Source organism: Hippopotamus amphibius, chromosome 2 (genome assembly GCF_030028045.1).
Source record: "Hippopotamus amphibius kiboko isolate mHipAmp2 chromosome 2, mHipAmp2.hap2, whole genome shotgun sequence".
Taxonomy (NCBI): Eukaryota; Metazoa; Chordata; class Mammalia; order Artiodactyla; family Hippopotamidae; genus Hippopotamus; species Hippopotamus amphibius.
The window spans coordinates 8,598,121-8,622,273 of record NC_080187.1 but is presented as its reverse complement, the minus strand read 5'-3'; the positions used below and the strand labels follow the sequence as shown (position 1 = coordinate 8,622,273).

At 42.8% G+C, this 24,153-nt stretch overlaps 1 protein-coding gene across 1 annotated transcript in view; it reads left to right on the top strand.

Annotated features, from left to right (window-relative positions):
• The window catches only part of GARNL3 (GTPase activating Rap/RanGAP domain like 3), a 117,076-nt gene that overhangs the window by 70,016 nt on the left and 22,907 nt on the right, over positions 1-24,153 (top strand). Inside the window, exons 14-20 of the mRNA XM_057725064.1 lie at positions 1,000-1,115; positions 10,100-10,204; positions 11,233-11,307; positions 17,459-17,570; positions 22,440-22,538; positions 22,898-23,014; positions 23,574-23,749. Coding sequence (XP_057581047.1) covers positions 1,000-1,115; positions 10,100-10,204; positions 11,233-11,307; positions 17,459-17,570; positions 22,440-22,538; positions 22,898-23,014; positions 23,574-23,749 — 800 coding nt within the window. The remainder of the gene's footprint in view (positions 1-999; positions 1,116-10,099; positions 10,205-11,232; positions 11,308-17,458; positions 17,571-22,439; positions 22,539-22,897; positions 23,015-23,573; positions 23,750-24,153) is intronic.

The window sequence follows — 24,153 nt, the reverse complement described above, 5'->3', positions numbered from 1 at the left end:
CTCTTTTATATGTATTGTATCACTTACATTCTTACAACAACGCTATGAGGAAATATGGTTATATACATTTTACAAGGTAGAAAATTGAGGCCCCAAGAATCTAAGTAATTTGCTTAAGAATGCACAGATAACACCATAGCTGGAATTCAAACCCGTACCTGTCTTGACCTCAAGCTCCTGACTCTACTGCACACCTTCTATTCTGTGCTCTAATGTGTAACTGGATGTTCCACTTATTGACTCTTAGTGTCTGTAGTCCACTAAATCACCAGCTTTTTCTTCCGGAAGAAACTTTCATTAGACTAAGAATCCAACACTCTGCTTAGGCCATTGTTATTTTTTCTAACAAAATGCAGCAAATATACATTTAATTCCACTGAATGGCATCCTGCTGGTTTGGCCCATGTGTTGGATGGGTGGGTAGGTGGATGGATGGATGGATGGATGGATGGATGGATGGATGGATGGATGGATGGTTGGATGGATGGATGGATGGGTGAATGGATGGATGGGTGGGTTGGTGGGTGGATGGATGGATGGGTGGGTGAGTGGGTGGTTGGATGGATGGATGGATGGGTGGGTGGGTGGTTGGATGGATGGGTGGGTGGGATGGATGGATGGATGGATGGATGGGTGAGATGGGTGGATGGGTGGGTGGATGGTTAGATGGATGGATGGGTGGGTGGGTGGAATGGATGGATGGATGGATGGGTGGAATTGTGGATGAGAGCAGGTTTGGTGTGTGCGAGATGTTCAAGTAATTAGAAATACCCTCTGCTTAGGAAGCTTGTAATCCAACAGGAAGGGTAAGATAGATATACCTGTGGACTATGGGTTTGTACAGAGAAGTTTAGAGAGTTTTTAAGCATTCTTCCATGAAAGAAGGGTAATACCAGTATTAGGAAAGTGGGTGGCATTTACTGTGAGGAGTTTCCTTAAGGACTTTCTTCAATAGCCTGTTAATATTTGTAACTCCCTTTATAACTTGATTTATTTTAGTAATTAATGGTGAAAAAGCCACTTTGGAAACCCCAACATTTGCCCAGAAGCGTCGACGAACTCTGGATATGTTGATTCGATCTTTATACCAGGATTTGATGCCAGATTTGCATAAGGTAACCCTGGGTCTGTGATCTTCTTTCCTTCTCACGGGGTCTGAGTTGAGGACACAAGTGCTAGTGATGAGTCCCAGTTAGAAAAGCATAGAGTCACCTGATCCTGTTGTCAGCACTGGACTGTGGCCACCAGGGCTGCTGTTCTCTCATGGTTACCACTGGAAGGAGGGCTGCTGGATGTCCACATACAGAAGCGTGATCTTCATAAAGCCAAGGCCTACGAAAGTCGAAGTGCAGGCTGGGGGCACGAGTGTCAGTCGGCAATCCCTGGAGCCTTGGAGAGTGCTTTTGGGGTATCTGTCCTTGGGGGTACTGCTCAGTGTTACCTGTGCCATGGGGCTGGTGTACAGGCACAGTGGGGATTTGGAGGAGAGACTAGGTGCTCTTTTTTTTTTTTTTTTTTTTTTTTTTATTTTTTGGGGGGTACACCAGGTTCAATCATCTGTTTTTATACACATATCCCCGTATTCCCTCCCTTCCTTGACTCCCCCCCCTTGAGTCCCCCCCACCCTCCCTGCCCCAGTCCTCTAAGGCATCTTCCATCCTCAAGTTGGACTCCCTTTGTTATACAACAACTTCCCACTGACTATTTTACAGTTGGTAGTATATATGTCTGTGCTACTCTCTCGCTTCGTCTCAGTTTCCCCTTCACCCCCCGCCCCCTCCCATACCTCGAGTTCTCCAGTCCATTCTCTGTATCTACATCCTTGTTCTTGTCACTGAGTTCATCAGTACCATTTTTAGATTCCGTATATGTGAGTTAGCATACAATATTTGTCCTTCTCTTTCTGACTTACTTCACTATGTATGACAGATTGTAGTTCTATCCACCTCATTGCATATAACTCCATCTCATCCCTTTTTATAGCTGAGTAATATTCCATTGTATATATATGCCACATCTTCTGTATCCATTCATTTGTTGATGGGCATTTAGGTTGCTTCCATGTCCTGGCTATTGTAAATAGTGCTGCAGTAAACATTATGGTACAAGTTTCTTTTGGGATTACGGTTTTCTTTGGGTATATGCCCAGGAGTGGGATGACTGGATCATATGGTAGTTCTATTTGTAGTTTTTTAAGGAACCTCCAAATTCTTTTCCATAGTGGCTGTACCAACTTACATTCCCACCAACAGTGCAGGAGAGTTCCCTTTTCTCCACACCCTCTCCAACATTTGTGGTTTCCAGACTTTGTGATGATGGCCATTCTGATCGGTGTGAGGTGATCCCTCATTGTGGCTTTGACTTGCATTTCTCTGATGATGAGTGATGTTGAGCATCTTTTCATGTGTTTGTTGGCCACCTGTATGTCTTCTTTGGAGAAATGTCTATTTAGGTCTTCCGCCCATTTGTGGATTGGGTTATTTGCTTTTTTGGTATGAAGCTTCATGAGCTGTTTGTATATTTTGGAGGTTAATCCTTTGTCCGTTGTTTCATAGGCAATTATTTTTTCCCATTCTGAGGGTTGCCTTTTAGTCTTGTTTATGGTTTCTTTCGCTGTGCAAAAGCTTTTAAGTTTCATGAGGTCCCATTCATTTATTCTTGATTTTATTTCCCTGATTCTAGGAGGTGGGTCAAAAAGGATGTTGCTTTGATGTATGTCATAGAGTGTTCTGCCTATGTTTTCCTCTAGGAGTTTGATAGTGTCTGGCCTTACATGTAGGTCTTTAATCCATTTTGAGTTTATTTTTGTGTATGGTGTTAGGAAGTGTTCTAATTTCATTCTTTTACATGTTGCTGTCCAATGTTCCCAGCACCACTTATTGAAGAGGCTGTCTTTTTTCCATTGTATACTCGTGCCTCCTTTGTCAAAGATAAGGTGCCCATATGTGTTTGGGCTTACTTCTGAGTTCTCTATTCTGTTCCATTGATCTTCCTTTCTGTTTTTGTGCCAGTACCATACTGTCTTGATCACTATGGCCTTGTAGTATGGTTTGAAGTCAGGAAGCCTGATTCCGCCAACTCCATTTTTCCTTCTCAAGATTGCTTTGGCTATTCGGGGTCTTTTGCGTTTCCATACAAATCGTAAGATTTCTTGCTCTAGTTCTGTGAAAAATGCCATTGGTAATTTGATCGGAATTGCATTGAATCTGTAAATTGCTTTGGGTAGTACAGACATTTTCACGATGTTGATTCTGCCAATCCAGGAACATGGTATGTCCCTCCATCTGTTTGTGTCGTCTTTGATTTCTTTCATCAATGTCTTAAAGTTTTCTGCATACAGATCTTTTGCCTCCTTAGGCAGGTTTATTCCTAGGTATTTTATTCTTTTGGTTGCAATGGTGAATGGGAGAGTTTCCTTAATTTCTCTTTCTGCTCTTCTGTTGTTAGTGTATAGGAATGCAAGAGATTTCTGTGCATTAATTTTGTATCCTGCTACTTTACTAAACTCATCAATTAGTGCTAGCAGTTTTCTGGTAGAGTCTTTCAGGTTTTCTATGTATAATATCATGTCATCTGCAAAGAGTGACAATTTTACTTCTTCTTTTCCAATTTGGATTCCTTTTATTTCTTTTTCTTCTCTGATTGCTGTGGCTAAAACTTCCAAAACTATGTTGAATAATAGTGGTGAGAGTGGACACCCTTGTCTTGTTCCTGTTCTTAGAGGGAATTCTTCCAGTTTTTCCCCATTGAGAACGATGTTGGCTTTTGGTTTCTCATATATGGCTTTTATTATGTTGAGCTAATTTCCTTCTATGCCCATTTTCTGGAGAGCTTTTATCATAAATGGATGTTGAACTTTGTCAAAAGCTTTTTCTGCATCTATTGAAATGATCATATGGTTTTTATCCTTCAATTTGTTGATATGATGTATCATGTTGATTGATTTGCGTATATTGAAGAATCCTTGCAACCCAGGGATAAACCCCACTTGATCATGGTGTATGATTTTTTTAATGTGCTGTTGCAGTCTGTTAGCTAGTATTTTGTTGAGGATTTTTGCATCTATATTCATCAGTGATATTGGTCTGTAGTTTTCTTTTTTGTGTGACATCTTTGCCTGGTTTTGGTATCAGGGTGATGGTAGCCTCGTAGAATGAGTTTGGGAGTGCTCCGCCTTCTGCAATATTTTGGAAGAGTTTGAGAAGGATAGGTGTTAACTCTTCTTGAAATGTTTGATAGAATTCACCCATGAATCCATCTGGTCCTGGGCTTTTGTGTGTTGGGAGACTTTTAATCACTGCCTCAATTTCCGTACTTGTGATTGGTCTATTCGTGGTTTCTATTTCTTCCTGGTTCAGTCTTGGAAGATTGTATTTTTCTAAGAATGTATCCATTTCTTCCAGGTTATCCAGTTGATTCGCATATAGTTGCTTGTAGTAGTCTCTCATGATCTTTTGTATTTCTGAGGTGTCCGTTGTGACTTCTCCTTTTTCATTTCTAATTCTGTTGATTTGCGTCTTCTCCCTTTTTTTCTTGATGAGTCTGGCTAATGGTTTATCAATTTTGTTAATCTTCTCAAAGAACCAGCTTTTAGTTTCATTTATTTTTCTTATGGTTTCTTTCCTTTCTTTTTCATTTATTTCTGCTCTGATCTTTATGATTTCTTTCCTTCTGCTCACTTTGGGGTTTCTTTGTTCTTCTTTCTCTAATTGTTTTAGGTGTAAGTTTAGGTTGTTTATTCGATCATTTTCTTGTTTCTTAAGGTAGGACTGTATTGCTATAAACTTCCCTCTTAGAACTGCTTTTGCTGCATCCCATAGGTTTTGGGTTGTTGTGTTTTCATTGTCATTTGTTTCTAGATATTTTTTGATTTCCTCTTTGATTTCTTTAGTGATTCCTTGGTTGTTCAAGAGTGAATTGTTTAGCCTCCATGTGTTTGTATTTTTTGCAGTTTTTTTCCTGTAATTGATATCTAGTCTCATGGCGTTGTGGTCTGAGAAGATGCTTGATATGATTTCAATTTTCTTGAATTTGCTGAGGTTTGATTTGTAACCCAAGATGTGATCTATCCTGGAAAATGTTCCGTGTGCACTTGAGAAGAAAGTGTAGTCTGTCGTTTTTGGATGGAATGTCCTATAAATATCAATTAAGTCGAGATGGTCTAATGTGTCATTTAAAGCTTGTGTGTCTTTATTTATTTTCTGTTTGGATGATCTGTCCATTGATGTAAGTGGGGTGTTCAAGTCTCCCACTATTATTGTGTTCCTGTCGATGTCCCCTTTTATAGCTGTTAGCATTTGCCTTATGTATTGAGGTGCTCCTATATTGGGGGCATAGATATTTACCATTGTGATATGTTCTTCTTGGATGGATCCCTTGATCATTATGTAGTGTCCTTCCTTGTCTCTTTTAATAGTCTTTACTTTCAAGTCTAATTTGTCTGATATGAGTATTGCTACTCCAGCTTTCTTTTGACTTCCATTTGCATGGAATATCTTTTTCCATCCCTTTACTTTCAGTCTATATGTATCCCTTGGTCTGCAGTGGGTTTCTTGTAGGCAGCATATAGAAGGGTCTTGTTTTTGTATCCATTCAGCCAGTCTGTGTCTTTTGGTTGGAACATTTAATCCATTTACATTTAAAGTGATTATTGACATGTGTGTTCCAATGACCATTTTCTGAATTGTTTTGGGTTTGTATTTGTAGGTGTTTTCCTTTTCTTGTGTTTCCTACTTAGAGAAGTTCCTTTAGCACTTGTTGTAAGGCTGGTTTGGTGGTGCTGAATTCTCTTAACTTTTGCTTGTCTGGAAAGCTTTTGATTTCTCCCTCAAATCTAAATGAGATTCTTGCTGGGTAGAGTATTCTTGGCTGTAGGTTTCTCTCTTTCAGGACTTTCAGTATATCCTGCCATTCCCTTCTGGCCTGCAGAGTTTCTGTAGAAAGGTCAGCTGTTATCCTGATGGGTTTTCCCTTATATGTTGTTTGTTGCTTTTCTCTTGCTGCTTTTAATATTTTTTCTTTGTGTTTAATTGTTGTTAGTTTGATTAATATGTGTCTTGGTGTATTTCTCCTTGGGTTTATTGTGTATGGGACTCTCTGTGCTTCTTGGACTTGGTTCATTATTTCCTTTCCCATGTTGGGGAAGTTTTCCACTATAACCTCCTCAAATATTTTCTCAGACCCTTTCTTGTTTTATTCTTCTTCTGGGATGCCTATAATTCGAATGTTGGTACGTTTAAGGTTATCACGGAGGTCTCTGAGACTGTCTTCTAATCTTTTTATTTTTTTTCTTTTTCCTGCTCTGTGGCGTTTATTTCCCCCATTCTATCTTCCAACTCACTTATTCGTTCTTCTGCCTCAGTCATTTTGCTGGTTATAGTATCTAGAGTATTTTTAATTTTGGTTATTTTGTTATCCATTGCTGTTTGTTTTTCTGAGTTCTTATGAACTGTTTCTTGTACTTTCTCTATTTTGTTATCGAGATTTTGTATCATTTTTACTATCATTATTCTAAATTCTTTTTCAGGCATTTTTCCTATTTCCTCCTCATTTATTTGGTCTTGTGGGTTTTTTTCCTGCTCCTTTGCCTGCATGGTGTTTCTTTGTTTCCTCATGGTTGTCCAAACTTTTGGGGTTGCTTGTCCTGGCGATAGAGGTGTTTATAGAAGACTGTCCAAGCCTCAGACTAATGTCCAAGTGTTGGATTAAACGAATAATAAGTCTAGGAAACACATACATGTATAAGACACACAATTACTGAATCCGTTAGGACATAAGGCTCTAGAAAGACCTGACAGAACCCCAGTGTGCTATCAGATATTCAAAGAGAAACCCAGCAGAAATTGACAACTGAAACAGAACAAATCAGAGACAAAAGCAAAAGGAAACAAACAACAAATAACACCCTACACATACAAACATCAATCCAGGGAGATTTTGTAAGCTAGGATCAAATATAGAAAAGAGCTGGAGTACCACCAGAGAGAATGGAGATTCTCAGAATGTAATTAGACAACTGTACTAAGAACTAAGATAAAGACAAAAGCCTAATATTAAATACCAAGGCAGTGTGTCCTCTGGAGAGTAGAGCAAGGAGTCTGAGCAGACCGATAGTGTTGCTTATAAGTATGTTAAGATAAAATAAACTTAAAAAGGCTGGAAGAAAGGGGAACAGAAGAGCGTAATGTGGTTGGAAATATGCAAATAAAAAGAAAGGAATAGAAATGTATAAAAGATAGGGATGAAAGGAAAGTATGAGAGATATTTTGTCCGTACTACCAAAAACTTAGCTAGGTATAGAAGTATATAAAAAGGCAAAAAAAAAAAAAAAGAATAAAAAATATCATTAAAAAATTGTGTTATAAAACTTGTAGATCCCTTAGGGCTAAGATTGTATTTAATAAATCAAAAAAAAAGAGAGAGAGAGAGAAAGAAAGAAAAAAAAAAATCCAGAACTGATCCCAGAATGGACCGGTTCAATAGGTATTGATACTACTATTTCTGTTTCCTTAGCGTCTCAGCTGTAAGTGTCCTTCTCCTTGCCTTGGGTTTTTTTTTTTTGCGTTATTCTGTGACCAGCAGAGGTTCCTTTATTGTTCGTCTGTAAGCCTCGGTGTGTGGGGAGGGAGAGGGTACAATAGTGGCTTCTTCTCCTGGGAGTGAGTGAGCAGTGGCGCACTGTTGCTTCAGTCAGGCTTGGAGGTGCCTGCTGCAGAGGGCGCTGGTGGCTCCGGCGTAAACAGAAAGTCTTAGAGTTGGGCCTCTCTCGGGGTTTTTTTCTTTTTGATGCTGTTTTTTTTTTGTTTTTGTTTTTTCTCTCGGCAGCCTCCCTGCTGCTGGCGTTGCAAGGGGTTTTAATCTAGCCCCACCCGAGTGCCTGAGGGTGCTCGTTATCCCTGAGCGCCTTAGGTGGCCTGCAGGGCGTCTCTCCACTGCCTGTTGCAGAGGCACCGAAAGAGAGGGAGAGGCTACGTGCGGCTCCCCCCGCCGCCCGTGAGCCTGCAGCCTCCAGCCGCCATCATGGCCGGGCAGCTCCCAGGGCCGGGCACTCCCCTCCGCAGACCCCCCCCACCCCCTGCCGTCCTCTCGGTCCGCCACCCCACCGGCAACAATGCCTCTCACCCTGAACCAGCTCTCCGGCTCCCACGCTCCCGCTCCTGGACCCTCCGTTCAGCCGCGGACCGATGTCTCGGTCCGGGAACGCTGAGCTGCGCTGCGGACCCCCCCGCACGCCTCTCACTCCCTCCCGTCCGCCACAGCTCCGCCGCCTCACCCTCCCCGAGCCGTCGTAGATGCCTCCCCACCGGCCATGTCGGGCTCCCCGCAGCCCTCTCTGGTGTCCGAGGCCGTCCGCTGGTGCCCAGCTGGCTCTCTGTGGGAATCACCGCGTCCCTCCGTGCACTCCCAATGCATCTGTGGAGAGGGATGCACTCCACGTCTCTCCACCTCGCCGCCATGCCCTCTCTCTCTCACTAGGTGCTCTTTAAGGTTTTCTGTTGATTTGCTGGTGAGCCCCATATTCAGGCACTGAAATAAGTGTGTACCTTTGCTGAAAATCCACTTTGTGCCAGAAACTTCCTAGGCTGAAGCTGTATCCACAGTGATGGGACCCAATACCCCCCTTGAGGAAACCCAGTGCCTTGAGGGGCACCCATGCTCTTTGGAGGCCTCCAGACTCAGTGCGAGATCACCACATGTCAGGGTGACTAACGAGTATTAATGCAGAATGAAATCATTGTTTAGAAGCATTTCCCGCATTTAACAAGGATCATAGAACAATCAGGGAGACTCCCCAAGTGTCGGTACAGCCACAAACTCCAGCAAAAGGACTTGCTACTGACGTGCAAATATAAATGCAGCGTCTGGTCTCAGGCGCCTGCCCGAGGAGATGAACATCAAAATGAGCTGATGCTTCTGTGGTCCTTTCCCTTCAGCACAGTGACCACCTCCATCTTATAGGTGCCCTTGACTGCTGGCTGGTCGGTACACCCTAACTACCCACCCCAGGGCCCTAAAGAGCCAGCCATAACTGGCAATCTGTCCATTCCCTTTTTTTCCTCAAAGTAGGGAAATGGTGAAGAGAGGGTACCGAGAGGAATATGTGATGTCCTTCAGGTCTCAGCTGAAACATCACTGCCTTAGCAGGCCTTCCCCAGCCCCCAGCTGAAGCCACGTGCCCCTGTTAAATGCCCCCCTCCCCTTCATAGAAATTATCCCATGTGCCAGTCATGTAATCAGTTACTTAATCTGTCTCCCCTGTAGACTCTCCTCCACCAGGACAGAGACCATGTGTATCACATCACCCAAATCCGGTAGAGCAGTAGGTTCTCGGCCAATACTTGCTAATTGTATGCACGCACCCAGTTCTCTGGCTGCAGTTTAGAAGAAAATTAACATTTACTGACTATGTGCCCAATCACCTTCCATGCTTTCCCGCACTTAGTCCTCATAACACACCTCAGAGACAGGTATTAGCCACACAAAGACACTGAGACTCAGAAATTAACTCTCTTGCCCAAAGTTACCCAGGAGGCCACAGAGTTGCCCAACTCCAGGGATACCATTCACACAGAATTGAGTATGTCATCTTCCAGGGGTGCCCCTCTCTGAGAACCTCTCCGTGGGGGCCGATCACACTGTTAGGCGGTTAGGCGGAATGGAGCTGCTAGATTGCTTGATCTCAGAGCCTGGACTCTCGGCCGTTCCACAGGGCTGGCTCTCCCCCTGTTGGCTCCTTAATCCCTCGCATCCAGCACAGAGCCGGGTGGGCACTGGAGTGCTGCTCTGCGGATGCGTACTGAGCGAATGAATAGAGAAGCAGGAGTAGGGCCATTGGGACAAATAGGTTTGTGCATTAAGAAAAGCCAAAGGACCACGTGACAACCATCTTTGGAATTCATGCTTGTCTTTCTTCATGCACACACTGCTATGTTTAAAATCGATAACCAGCAAGGACCTACTGGATAGCACCGGGAACTCTGCTCGACATTCTGTAATAACCTAAATGGGAAAAGAATTTGAAAAAGAGTAGATACATGTAAAGAAAAATAAAGTGGCTTGTGACATATGTATAAAGAAATAACTTGTCTTTCTTTATTAGAACATGCTTAATAGACGATCTTTCAGTGACGTCTTACCAGAATCGCCCAAGTCAGCGCGGAAGAAAGAGGAAGCCCGCCAGGCAGAGTTCGTTAGAATAGGACAGGTGGGTTTTATTCTGACACCTATTTTGCAACTCATGGAGTTGTGAGTCTATCCAAACCAGATGGCCTGCCAGCAAAGAATGTTATGTGGGCATCCTCCTGGAGGTGCTCTGTCGCTTCTCTTAGGATTATTGTGGAACCATGAGGGAGATTTTTGATAACCACGTAGGCATAGTTCTCTGCAGGCATGAGTGAGAGGAAAGCCCCCTGCGGAAGCCAGGCTGACACTAGCTGGGAGCAAGAGGCCTTGTCAAGGGGGTACATACCATTTGCCTGCCTCCTGGGAATTTTCTGGAGAGTGGGGAGCCAATTTAGAGAACACACCTGGAACTCCTCCCTGGCAGGAGTCAGCACGAAGGAGGAGCGTCCTTGCAGGAGACCCGGATTTCCACCCTACCTCCTGGAAGCAGTCGTCACAGTAGAGCGGCTCCCAGGCACCACCTTATTCCAGATTTTGGAGGAAACCACTCCCCTTTACCTTGCTCCTGCATGACACTTGTATTTCTCAGTCCTGGAGGTGACACAGCTTTCTGCTGTGGTTCCTGTCACAAAAGGGAGGAGGAGAGCTGCCAGCTGCAGACAAAGTTCTGACCCGAAAGTAGAAGCTGCTAAGCAAGGCGATCAGGAAAGCTTAGTGGCAAAAATAACCTTTTTCCAAAGCAGGTGCACTGTTCCTGGGACCCTCCAAATCTGGTCCATGTTTAAAGATACCCCGACTCTACTTTCAGAGATTCTGATTCATCAAGTTTGAGGAGGGACCTGGGGGTTTTTTGTCCAATACTGATGGTTTGGAAATCACTGTACTGATATATTGATTAGTCGAAATGACAGAAAGCATTTGGAGTCATGAGGGCTTCACCAGGTCCAGCTGACTCCATTCCTTATCTTCAGTGACAAGGCAGTGAGGGAACTTGAAACTTTAGCCTGAAATTACTCCTGTTTCATTAAAAAAATTTTTTTCAAATCATAATTGTTTATCCTGGTGTTCTTTTACTGCCTGATAAACTAAAAGAGATCTCTGTTCTGTAAGGCGCTGAAACTGAAATCCATCGTGAGAGGGGATGCTCCATCCAGCTTGGTGGCGTCAGGGATCTGTAAGAAAGAGGTGAGTCAGTGATGCTTTCAAGTTCAACTGTGAATGTCCTGTGGCCTCAACGAAGTTACTGAGATTCTTAGAAAGAGGTTTGTGGGGCAGGAGGAGGAAGAGCTTGTCTACGGCAGAGTCTGTAGAGGAAGCCCCAGATAAAGTTGGGTAGCATCTAGTGAGAACCTCCGTTTCCATAGTGTGCCTGTGGCTTCGCTTAAAGGAGCAGAGCTGCTGGACTGGGCCTGGACGGGCGGGCTGGGCTCAGCAGTGCTCCTGCATGTGCATACAGACCACCTAGACATCCTGACCAAGTGCATGTTCTCATCAGTATCTCTGCATGGCAGGGTCAAGAGCCTGCATTTCTAACAGGCTCTCATGTGGTGCCCGTGCTGCTGACCATGGACACACTAAACAGCAGCATTTCTCAAGCTTTAGTGTATGTTAGAATCACCCCCAGAATTTCTGATTCTGTGGGTCTAAGTGGGCCCTGAGAAACTGCGTTTCTAACAAGTTGATGCTGATCTGTTGGTCAGAGGACCACAGCTGAGCAACCGCTGCTTCATCTACAGTTCATTCAGCCAAACCAATAATTCTGTGGCCTGTGTATCTACTTCTCACTTCCACTTCCCGGGAAAAAAAGAACTAGGTGGTCATCAAGCATAGAAGAGAGAAAAATGAAAACAAGTCACAGTACAAACTGTTCTCATGACTTTGTATCGTAAAGCCATACCCTACGTACTTAATTATGTCTGTGTTCAGAATATGTAAGAGGTAGTTAAATGGAACAAATCCACAGACAGTACGTCACTGGAGAAGTGGCCATTATAAAAGCAAAAGAATTACAAACACATCTACTTTCCAAATAGAGGCATAGATGATCTGTATCTGAATTGCGGAAACTACATACTTTAAAGCCTGATTTCAAGAAAATGATGAGCTCAAAATCCAACTGATGCTAAAAATAAAAACAACAACAACAACAAAACCCCACAACCAGTTTAAGACGAGACCGATGGCAAAGCATCTTTTCCAAAGGATCCAAAGATTGCAAAAATTCCCACCATCTGCTTGTTCATGTGAATAGCAGAATTTGCAGAGTTGTCAAGCACATTCCAGTAAGATTTCCAGTAAGATTTAGGAACCTTCTTAATAAGAAATTCTTAGGCATACATAAAAATGAAAGTCTGTGGACCTGTAATTTGTTCACCAATGAACAACAAAGAGCTTCCATTTTTTGGATCCATGCATAACCTACCAATGGGCCACGGGCCATCCTTGGAGAAACCCAGCTCCACAGGCCCTCATGGACTGTTGTGAAGTTGGCTCTGCAGAGGCCAGAGTCCCACATTCTGCTCCCAAGAGTGCTCTCTTTCCAGAGAAGGGGCATTGTCAATCTCCTCGGCATCCATCACTTCATGAGCCATGTTAAAGTCCTTCAGGGAGAATGGTAAAGAGTTCTGGGCTTGAGCAGGAAGGCCCAAAGACCCATTACTGCCCTGCAGAATCTGCACCAGGCCCATTATGTGACAGAAGGGAGTCCAGTGCAATGACAAACTCAGACCAGAGCCAGAGTCTGTGGGGCCAGGGCTGATTTCTTATCGCTAACACCTCATACATGACGTCCTCAGATTCTTGGAGTCCCCAGCCCCTTTGAGGACTCATGAAAGCAATGGACCCGCCCCCACCCCCACCCCCAACACACACACATACCAGCCCATTAAAATTACAAATAGCACAGATACAACACTTTGAATACAGTTTCAGGGCTTCACAGACCTCACTAAGCCCTCCATGGATCCTCCAGGGCCCCTAGATCTTCTGGCTTAAAAACCCCAGTCCGGCATGAGTATTCTAATCTGTGTCCTGTGGTCAGAGAACATTTTGTTACTCGGAGTCGGCTTTCTACCTTGGTGTCACCTAGTGCTCTGGCGTCTGTGTCTGCCCCCCAGCTGGCATTTACATTGGCTTTGCTTTTCCATATCCTCCTGCTCTGAGTCACAAACTCAGAATTTCCAAAAATCTTCTTAGGGAAATGCCATTCCAAGTAATGACCTGCACTTGTGCAGTCCTCTTTCAGTTTATGAAATATCTTCACATTCTTTGTGTGATCTTTTCACAACAGCCCAAGTCTCATCTTAGCAATTAGAATATTCATTTTGAGGCTGTTGAGTTTCATAAAGGGAAAGCATACTTTTCTAAGATGGCAATAATTCACACAGTGTCTACCCTCATCCCAAACGACACCCTTGCAGGTGACCTCAGAGCCATCACTTCTACTTTGAGTGTTTAAACATGCTCACCTGGCATGTGCAAACACACCTACGTGTGCACACGAGCTCTCATACAGCCCCAGGTAAAAGTGAAGACATAGGACTTCAGCTTGTCTCTGAGAATCTTCGCAGCTTCCTTGTCCTTTGAGGCCAAGCCACATGCTTTGGAGGGAAGTTAATGGTTCAGTTGAGAATGTTGCTCATTCCAGGGAGGCTCAGAAGCCACGAACAACCCTTGCGGACTCCAGGCATTGGCCACAGCTCAGAGGCAGCAGTGAGGTGGGGCTGACTCTCCCTTCTGGACATGGAATGAAACTAAGGATATGATTTTGGTGATGCGAATGTGTCACATAGGGGGAGCACGAGTAGGTTTCGTTGGCAGCCCTCGCTATATTCCTACAAACAGACGTTATTTTTTTTTCTTGAAGATTTTGTATCCTTAAATGGGCCAATAAGCATTTTCATGTTAAGATGATATCAACTTCTTGCACTGTGTACAGTTTAATAATTTTGCCAGATCAGCAACATAGGAATCTGACTTTTTTTTAGAGAGTTGGGTGGGACTTCCTTTATAGTGAACTAATGAGAAACCTCCAAAACAATAGGCACCAGTTGGTCCAACTTCCAGGTGTTAAGAGAAACGTTTGCTTAGAAACCGTTACCAGTGTTTCAATTGCCCCTGAAGGGCCTCATTGCGGTACAGACTAAGGTCATGGTGCCAGGAACATGTGACTCCAGCTTTTTCCCACTGCGTGCATTTCTGGAAGGACACTTTGCTTCTTAAGAAAGGTAACTGAAAGTCAAAAGAAAGCTGGAGTAGCAATACTCATGTCAGACAAATTAGACTTGAAAGTAAAGACTATTACAAGAGACAAGGAAGGACACTACATGATGATCAAGGGATCAATCCAAGAAGAACATATAACAATTGTATATATCTATGCACCCAACATAGGAGCACCTCAATACATAAGGCAAATGCTAACAGCCATAAAATGGGACATCGACAGTAACACAATAATAGTAGGAGACTTTAACACCCCACTTACATCAATGGACAGATCATCCAAACAGAAAATAAATAAGGACACACAAGCTTTAAATGACACATTAGACCATCTCGACTTAATTGATATTTATAGGACATTCCATCCAAAAACTACAGAATACACTTTCTTCTGAAGTGCACACAGAACATTTTCCAGGATAGATCACATCTTGGGTCACAAATCAAGCCTTGGTAAATTCAAGAAAATTGAAATAATATCAAGCATGTTCTCTGACCGCAACGCCATGAGACTAGATATCAATTACCTGAAATAAACTGTAAAAAATACAAAAACATGGAGGCTAAACAATACACTATTAAACAACCAAGAAATCACTAAAGAGGAAATTTAAAAATATCTAGAAACAAATGACAATGAAAACACAACAACCTGAAACCTATGGGACACAGCGAAAGCAGTTTTAAGAGGGAAGTTTATAGCAATACAGTCCTACCTCAAGAAAGAAGAAAAATCTCGAATAAACAACCTAACCTTACACCTAAAACAATTAGAGAAAGAAGAACCAAAAAACCCCAAAGTGAGCAGAAGGAAAGAAATCATAAAGATCAGATCAGAAATAAATGAAAAAGAAATGAAGCAAACAATAACAAAGATCAATGAAACTAAAAGTTGGTTCTCTGAGAAGATAAAAAAAATTGATAAACCATTAGCCAGACTCATCAAGAAAAAAAGGGAGAAGATGCAAATCAACAGAATTAGAAGTGAAAAAGGAGAGGTAACAATGGACACCACAGAAATACAAAAGATCATGAGAGACTACTACAAGCAACTATATGCCAATAAATTGGATAACCTGGAAGAAATGGATACATTCTTAGAAAAGTACAGTCTTCCAAGACTGAACCAGGAAGAAATAGAACATATAAACAGACCAATCACAAGTACGGAAATTGAGACTGTGACTAAAAATCTCCCAACAAACAAAAGCCCAGGGCCAGATGGCTCCACAGGCGAATTCTATCAAACATTTAGAGAAGAGCTAACACCTATCCTTCTCAAACTCTTCCAAAATATAGCAGAAGGAGGAACACTCCCAAACTCATGCTACGAGGCCACCATCACCCTGATACCAAAACCAGGCAAAGATGTCACAAAAAAAGAAAATTACAGGCCAATATCACTGATGAATATAGACACAAAAATCCTCAACAAAATACTAGCTAACAGAATCCAACAGCACATTCAAAAGATCATACACCATGATCAAGTGGGGTTTATCCCTGGAATGCAAGGATTCTTCAATATATGCAAATCAATCAATGTGATATATCATATCAACAAATTGAAGGATAAAAACTATATGATAATCTCAATAGATGCAGAAAAAGCTTTTGACAAAGTTCAACATCCATTTATGATAAAAGCTCTCCAGAAAATGGGCATGGAAGGAAATTACCTCAACATAATAAAAGCCATATATGACAAAACAATAGCCAACATCGTTCTAAATGGTGAAAAACTGAACGCATTCCCTCTAAGAACAGGAACAAGACAAGGGTGTCCACTCTCACCATTATTATTCAACATAGTTTTGGAAGTGTTAGCCACAGCAATCAGAGAAGAAAAAGAAATAAAAGGAATCCAAATTGGAAAAGAAGAAGTAAAATTGTCACTCTTTGCAGGTGACATGATATTATACATAGAAACCCTAAAGACTCTACCAGAAAACTGCTAGCACTAATCAATGAATTTAGTAAAGTAGCAGGATATAAAATTAATGCACAGAAATTTCTTGCATTCCTATACACTAACAAGGAAAGAGCAGAAAAAGAAATTAAGGAAACTCTCCCATTTACCATTGCAACCAAAAGAATAAAATACCTACGAATAAACTTGCCTAAGGAGGCAAAAGATTGATCAGGGTTAAATTAATAAATCAACTAGGTTCCAATCTATTTTTTTCATCAATATAGCCAAAAGGAGTATAAATGAAAAAACTGAAAAATAGAACAATAATGACCTTTATTTTATTCTTGTTTGTTTTCACTTGTGATGAAGATCCTTGGAAGAAACTTAGCTTGCTTTATCACAAAAAGAAAAAAGTGGTTTAAAGTCATGCTTCATTTCATGTTCTTCAAAGGAAAGCAATCTAGTGCTAATGGAGATACGTTCTGTATGGATTATTATCCTGCCCTTTACTAATCAAAGATGCCCCGCTGCAACCCACCACCACATCTGTAGCAACACGCCTCTCTCACATGAAAAACAATGGTCTTAAGAAATCAAATAGTATGGGAGGGGGCGGGAGGTGAAGGGGAAACTGAGACGAAGCGAGAGAGTAGCACAGACATATATATACTACCAACTGTAAAATAGATAGTCAGTGGGAAGTTGTTATATATATATAACAAAGGGAGTCCAACTCGAGGATGGAAGATGCCTTAGAGGACTGGGGCGGGGAGGGTGGGGGGGACTCGAGGGGGGGGGAGTCAAGGAAGGGAGGGAATACGGGGATATGTGTATAAAAACAGATGATTGAACTTGGTGTACCCCCCCCCAAAAAAAAAAGAGTGAAAAAAAAAAAGAAATCAAATAGAAATTCTTAATATTAGAATAGAGGGACTTCAACTTCAAGTGGAGATTTAATTTAGAGGCTCAAGTACTATAAATGTACTGGTTTGCTGGTTTTATTCTCAAACCACAAAAATAAATGAAATTTCTTGCCAAAAAAAAAAAAAGAAAGGTAACTAAGTCAGAGCCCATCTAGCTCGCAGGGTCTGAGGGCATCTGTGCTGCTGTTTCAGGTGGCCACATGCTGTGCGTTCCCACCTGACGGCCGGTGTGTTCTTTCTGGTGCACTTACCTTCTGATGCTTGTGTTGCCTCACAGCCTTGGGAGCCGCAGTGCTTCTGCAGTAACTTCCCTCACGAAGCTGTGTGTGCGGATCCCTGGGGCCAGGCCTTGCTGGTTTCCACCGATGCTGGTGTCTTGCTAGTGGACGGTTAGTGAGTAGCTGCCCCTTCAAATGCCTCTCTTTGTGTAACTTGCAGTACTGCTAAGATGGGTGACCACCAGTCAGCTCCCTTTAGATAAATGTGTCCTCAGCAGTGAGATTAGCAGAATTTCATTGCCTTACAAAATTACTCCCTTGTTTTCAACAACCAAGCTGGGGAGTGGGGGGAGGGGGGCGGGGCAGGGGATGCATGACAGTTTCATCCCTTCCCCAAATCTCCGATTCATCTCTGGGTATCAAATGACCTGCAAGGAGAATCTCCTTTGCAGCCAATACTTATCATGATTCCAACATTTTACTTTAAGTCGACAAGGGCAGGTTGTTATTTAGATCCCCTGTCCCAGGGATGTGGTCTCTCGAAGCACTTTCTTTTTAAGGTTTCTAATTTGAAAAGTACTCAGTGTCCAAAACAAACAGGAAGAATCTTAGATAACCTATGTTTGATAGATAGAGAAACAAAGATTTTGACAGGAAGACAGATCTCAACTCAATATAAAATCAAACTTTTCACAGCCAGGTGAGTCAGCCTGCACCTGGGGAGGTGGTCAGCTCCCTGTCACCGCAGATCAGTCACCAATCAGACATGACCTTGGCAGAGATGCTGTAGAGGGAATTCAACTTCAAGTGGAGATTTAATTTAGACTCAGGGACTGTGTGGTCCCTTCCAGCAGGAGGCCCCTTGGATTCTTCCAGACTCCTAATGAATGATAAAGGAGTTCAACACTAGTACCAAGTCATGTCCTGGGCTTCAGAGGGAACCATAGGTGTAGGCAGTGTTTTCCAAGGGCACATCCTCCGGGCACAGGAGCAGGCTACCCAGTCTCTGGTTTCTATAGTGATGCTTTATGGGCATCCTGAAGGCCACCCCCTGTGAGAGTAACATCCTGGCCTAAAACTGCAGCATCTTCCCACCCTTGGCCTCGACTTAACGCCTTCCTCAGTCCCTGACTCAGCATATTTGTAAGTACGTGCTGTCTTCCGGGCCCCGTGCTAGGTGTCTTCTGTAGGAAGACAAGTGGTGGACAAGACTTTATAATGGACTTATTTTTGGCCTTACCTGTTATTTTTTATACATTGTGTCCATAACATAATTTTGTAAATTCACATATATACACGTATATAATTGTGTATATAACTTACTAAAAGCCAGATACCTTGAAATTCATAAATTCAGAATTTAAATACTTAATTTTAGAAACTTTTATAAAACAATTAGAAAATCTTGGGATCTCGGAGAAAACCTCTCTGAGCTTCAGGTTTCTCTAAAGTGAGGGTAATGTTTTAAGCAGCTAAAAAAAGTTTGTAGTAATGAGAAATGATGAACTGAGCAAAATGAGGATGGCACTCCTAACTGCGAGGGAGCAGAGGTGGAGAGTGCACGGCGTTCTGCGTGGTGAGCGCTTAAAGCAGCGCTGGCGTAGGCGGTGACCTAGCAGACAGCTGTCATCGTCACTCTGTCCCTGTGAACTTGCCAGAAGGTAACAAAATCTGTAGATTTTGCCCAAGGTGCAACCAAATAAAAGAATTTATTAAAAAAACACGCACACACACACAAAAACAGACCTTACAAGTTTGCTCTAGTCTCTTAGTTTTAGAAGTTGTAGAAACGGAGGCCTAAAGAAATGATGTGACTTGCCCAAGACCACACAGCTGGTTAGTGGCACATCTAGAACCAGAACGCAGAGGTGATACCTTGTCCAGTGCTCTCTCCACTAAGCCAACTACATTTTATTAAAATTGAATTAAACTCTACCAGTGTTACTGTCTTTACCCTGACGCAGATTTCCAAGACCATAGTCCTGGGCAAATAATTATGAAAATTTTTGTGATGAAAAGAATGTCAAATTCTACCTGTCTGCCTTTTTTACGAAACAGAAAGTGTGTTTCATAGTGACCATTTCTAAGGCTTGCTTAAAAACAGAAAAAAATTCTGAGTTGGTTCTATGTAAATGCAAAATCCAAACCAAGATTACCAAATCCCTTTCTGAAATTTTCGCCTTTATGGGTCCAAAATGTAATGGACATGTCAGATATGAGAGTTATTGTGATTACCGGGAAATTCTTTTCTTTCCAACTTGAGGGACATTGTCTTAACACAGGTGGTAGCCATATACACCGACCACCAGTTTAGATGTATTACTCAGATTATTACTTTCATGTCCTGCTTATGCAGTAATGCATCCCTGTTTGCCTTTGCTAAAAAGAGAATAACCCTTAAGGCTTTGTTTGTATTTCTGTTGTGCTTGTAAGCCATAATTCTCTTGTTATTTCTTTGTTTACCTTTCTCTCATCTACACTTAATCATTTCAGATTGTTTCCGTGAGTGAATCTCTCCATTTCATTTCAGGCCAAGTTCCACTCTATCCCATTAGCCTCTGCTTAGTTTCATTAGACTTACCCCCTTGAGAGTCTGATCCTTTCAAGGGCACTATTAAACATAAAGATTCTTTGCATTCTAAGTGTAGCAAAACCTACTCTGAAGGGAGACCGAATACTGATTAAATATGCTATCACCATTTGTTTGGGTTTTGCAGTAATAGAAAAGCCAGCTCTAAATGATTGTTTCTTCGTAAAGAGATCACAAGAAGGAAACCATGGTTATGAAACAATCATTGAGTCCACGTCCCTTTCTCATATCCTTTCCTCCCCTTCCTTCCTGGGCTGCGAGTAAACCTGTTTAGCCACCTGAGAAAGACTAGATGGAGAATAAAAGCTAATTTACTCTGTACATGGTTGGGCCGCCACACGGCATCCTGTGTTTTAACTGTTAAATGAAGTGCTTCTGTCATATTAATTCCTTACGGCATGGCTGTTCCCGTGCTCACCCCATCAATCCACAGGAAGGTGGTGCTGTTTTTAGGCTATGACACTAGCTAAGAACCCAGACTTTGTCCTTGCGCAGACCTGGGTTCCACAAGCTCAAGCCATGAGCTTGGACAATTTTCCGGCACCTCTGAGCCGCAGGTCCCTCATTTGTTAAATGGGAGTATTAGGAGCTCCTACCTAGTAGGGTCATTGGGACATTTACGTTAAATGACACGTAAAACACTTAGCATTCAGACCTGGCATGGAGGAAGCCCGTGGTGTATGTGAACTGCCATTCACAAAATGAAATAAGCATGTTATTCAGTCAAATATGGAGACGGGTACTGGAATGATCATCTCATGGTTTGAAAAATTGAGTCCCCCCACAAAAGCACAAAGAGCCTGAGAATCAATCCTCTTGGAAAGGCCTGGGGTAGAGGAGCAGGAAAGTGATGGGCTGCATAGAATTTACTTTTGTCCCAATCATGAAGGGCAACTAGAGACCAGGCTTCTGTCTAATCAGAGCTTAGCTGGGTCTGTGCTCTGACAAATCCAGAGCTCTCCCAGGTCTGCAGCAGTGGGAGGCCCCTCCCCTGTGAGGGGGTTACTGATCCTGATGGTGAAAGCTCTGCCCCATCCTGGGCACCATCCAGTGAGGGATGAACTCCCAGACAGACAGGTTTCTGGAAGAGCCAAGGTCCTCAGGGCCTCTCACACCTAAATTATAATTAAGGAAACATCCACACCCACAGCAGAACACTTGAAGACCTAAGTGTCTTCGAAGTGCAGGTAAAGAATAAGCTAGACACTTCTACCTAAAACATCTACACCAGCCTGGGACATCTTTGCCTTGCACTGATTCTATGTCAAGTTCAGAACAGATCCTTTGCTTGTGGAACAGCCTTAATTCTTTTTGTCCTCTTTGTCCAGGGGACCCCCCAGAGCAAAGTAATTGCTAGCAATTTAAGTTCCCAGTAAGTAAAGCTTAAAAACAAATCCCAGGACTTCCCTGGTGGCACAGTGGTTAAGAATCCGCCTGCCAATGCAGGGGACATGGGTTTGGTCCCTGCCCCAGGAAGATACCACATGGCGAGGAGCAACTAAGCCCATGTGCCACAATTATTGAGCCCATGTGCTGCAACTACTGAAGCCCATGTGCCTAGAGCCAGTGCTCCGCAACAAGAGAGGCCACCACAATGAGGAGCCCACATGCCACAACAGAGTAGCCCCCACTCACTGCAACTAGAGAAAGCCCGTGTGCAGCAACGAAGCCCCAACACAGCCAATAAAATTAATTAATTAATTAAAACAACAACAAAAAAAGCAAAACAAATCCCACATATAATTGCAAAGTCTTTAATCATCCATTTACCTGATGTCTTCTCAAATGTTTCCACTAAAATTAGTTTTTTCCTGTTATTTGGGAAATGTAATTGATGTTTTTCTCTTATTTTATTTTTGTCTAAAAAGGAGATTTCATATTCCTATATGGAGAAATACTGAAAAATAGGTAAACTACTATTGATGCAGACATAGGGCATGTTGGAATAGGGTGTTTGCATTTATTTTAAATACAAAAGGGAATTCTAAGTTTGCTTTCTTGAGAAATATGCAAAATAACCTAAGACATGATGTGATTCCAAACATGACACAAAAATCAGAAAATACTTAAGAGAAATGGCTAAGCTTATTAGCATTTTTTAAAACTTGGTATTCAGTTCTTCGGAATAATCCCAGCAAAAATTGGGGTTGAGAGATGCTGCTTCTTCTTTGATGAACATTGAGGAGAAGAATCTAGCTTAGGGGCCCTGCTGCTATGCTCCTTGTATGCAGTTGTGAATGCCTTTGGCAAAGAAATGCCAGTCCTTCTCCCTGAACTGAGAGGGGACTAGTGCTTGAACTTTCTGTGCAGCCCTTATGAAAGCTCTAGAAGCTGCCCTCCTTCCTTGCCTAGAGAGAACCGAGATCCAAAACTACCCACAGGCATATTCTGTAGGTTCTAGAAAGTATGGGCTGGGTTGCAGCGTCCAGTAACCAGGTTTCCTTTTCCAGATGACCTTCCATCAGTGCCAGTGTTTGACAAAACTCTGCCCGTGAAGCAGATGCACGTGCTGGAGGCGCTGGACCTTCTGATTCTCAGAGCAGACAAAGGTGGTACTCCTCTCCAGGTGACGTTCTCTAGGAGGAAGGGAAGCGTATAGCCTGCAGCCAACACAAGGGTCAGGGTGCTCTGGCTGCATCAGTGGTGCTAGGTGTTTCTTCTCCTGGTGCCCAGGGCTCAGTGTCCTTGGTGGCCTGTTTGTTCTCTGAGGAGGGGGCGGTGAAGGAGAGGAAGGGCGGACATCCTTAATTGCGTCGTTATGTAAAGGTGATGCCAGGTTTCTCCTGAATTCGGAAATACCTCAAATCCTGATTCCTTGAGCAGCAGTTTTCCTACACAGTCTGCCCTTTCAGTTCTTTCAGGTCGTCTTACTTTTCCATCCACCTCCCCCGTCTGCTTTATCCACCAGGGAAAGATGCTCGCCTGTTTGTCTTCAGGCTCAGTGCTGTGCAGAGGGGCATCGAGGGCAAGCAGGCCGTGAAGGGCAAGTGCGACTGCAGAGAAAACAAGCTTGAGAAAACAAAAGGTGCCTCAATTCTCCATATTTTGGTGGTTTCTGTCCAATTAAACTTTTTCTCAGACTGCCCAGATTTTACTGAAAATAAAAATGACTGGAAATTTGATTTTATTTGTCTTTCACTTGGAAACATCACAAAGGGGGCATTACCACTTCCCTAAGAGAAGCTTGAGCAATAGAAAAACATGTGGAAGACTCAAGGAAATTCTAGGTCTTGTTTGACAAGTTTGGGAAGTGTGTTAAGGTCTATGAGCAAACCTGTGAAAAGAGACTTTTAGGCTTTGGTTCCTGGAAGTCTGATCACCCTCCACTTTAATTTATATCATGTAGTGGGTATGAAACTAAGTCCACAAACTCTAGAATAGAGGGAATATGACTCCCTTAACTCTCCTGTAACTCAACCTAATTCTTATTTCAAGTCCCCACTTTACCTGGTGGTGGGAACATTCTTAGTCATTTCACTGAATTATGCTTAATTTCCAGGGTTCTTAGGTATCACCAAATTGTCAAAGCTTTGGGGGCTCCCACCCCTTGTCGTGTGCTCAGCATCACTGATTTCTCTTCCCAGGCTGCCACTTGTATGCCATTAACACTCACCATAGCAGAGAGCTGAGGATCGTGATTGCCATTCGCAATAAACTGCTTCTGGTCACGAGGAAACACAACAAGCCGAGCGGGGTGACCAGCGTGTCACTATTATCTCCCTTGTCCGAGTCACCTGTTGAAGAATTCCAGTACATCAGGGTAGGTTTCCTTTTCAGATCGCTTGGCTCCTGGCCAAGGTTTCACGTGGCCGACTCCCTCCTTCCACCCAGAGTCTGTCATCCACGGGGATTGCCCCGTGGTTCAGGAACCGACTGGGGAAGCCCTTGCCTATTGCCCTGGTTTCCCCAGAAGACTAAGGTGAACAGGGCTTTTGTGACTTTATCCTGCTCATTCACACTAGTGAGCACCCAAAGATGCTGCTCTAGTGGAGATCATTTTGAAATGTATAGAATTTAGAATCATTATGTTGGGCACCGGAAACTAACATAGTTGTTTTTTTTTTGAGATACTTCTGTTTCTTTTTTATATATACTTATTTTTTTATTTTTGGCTGCGTCGGGTCTTAGTTGTGGCACACAGGATCTTTCGTTGTGGTGCGTGGG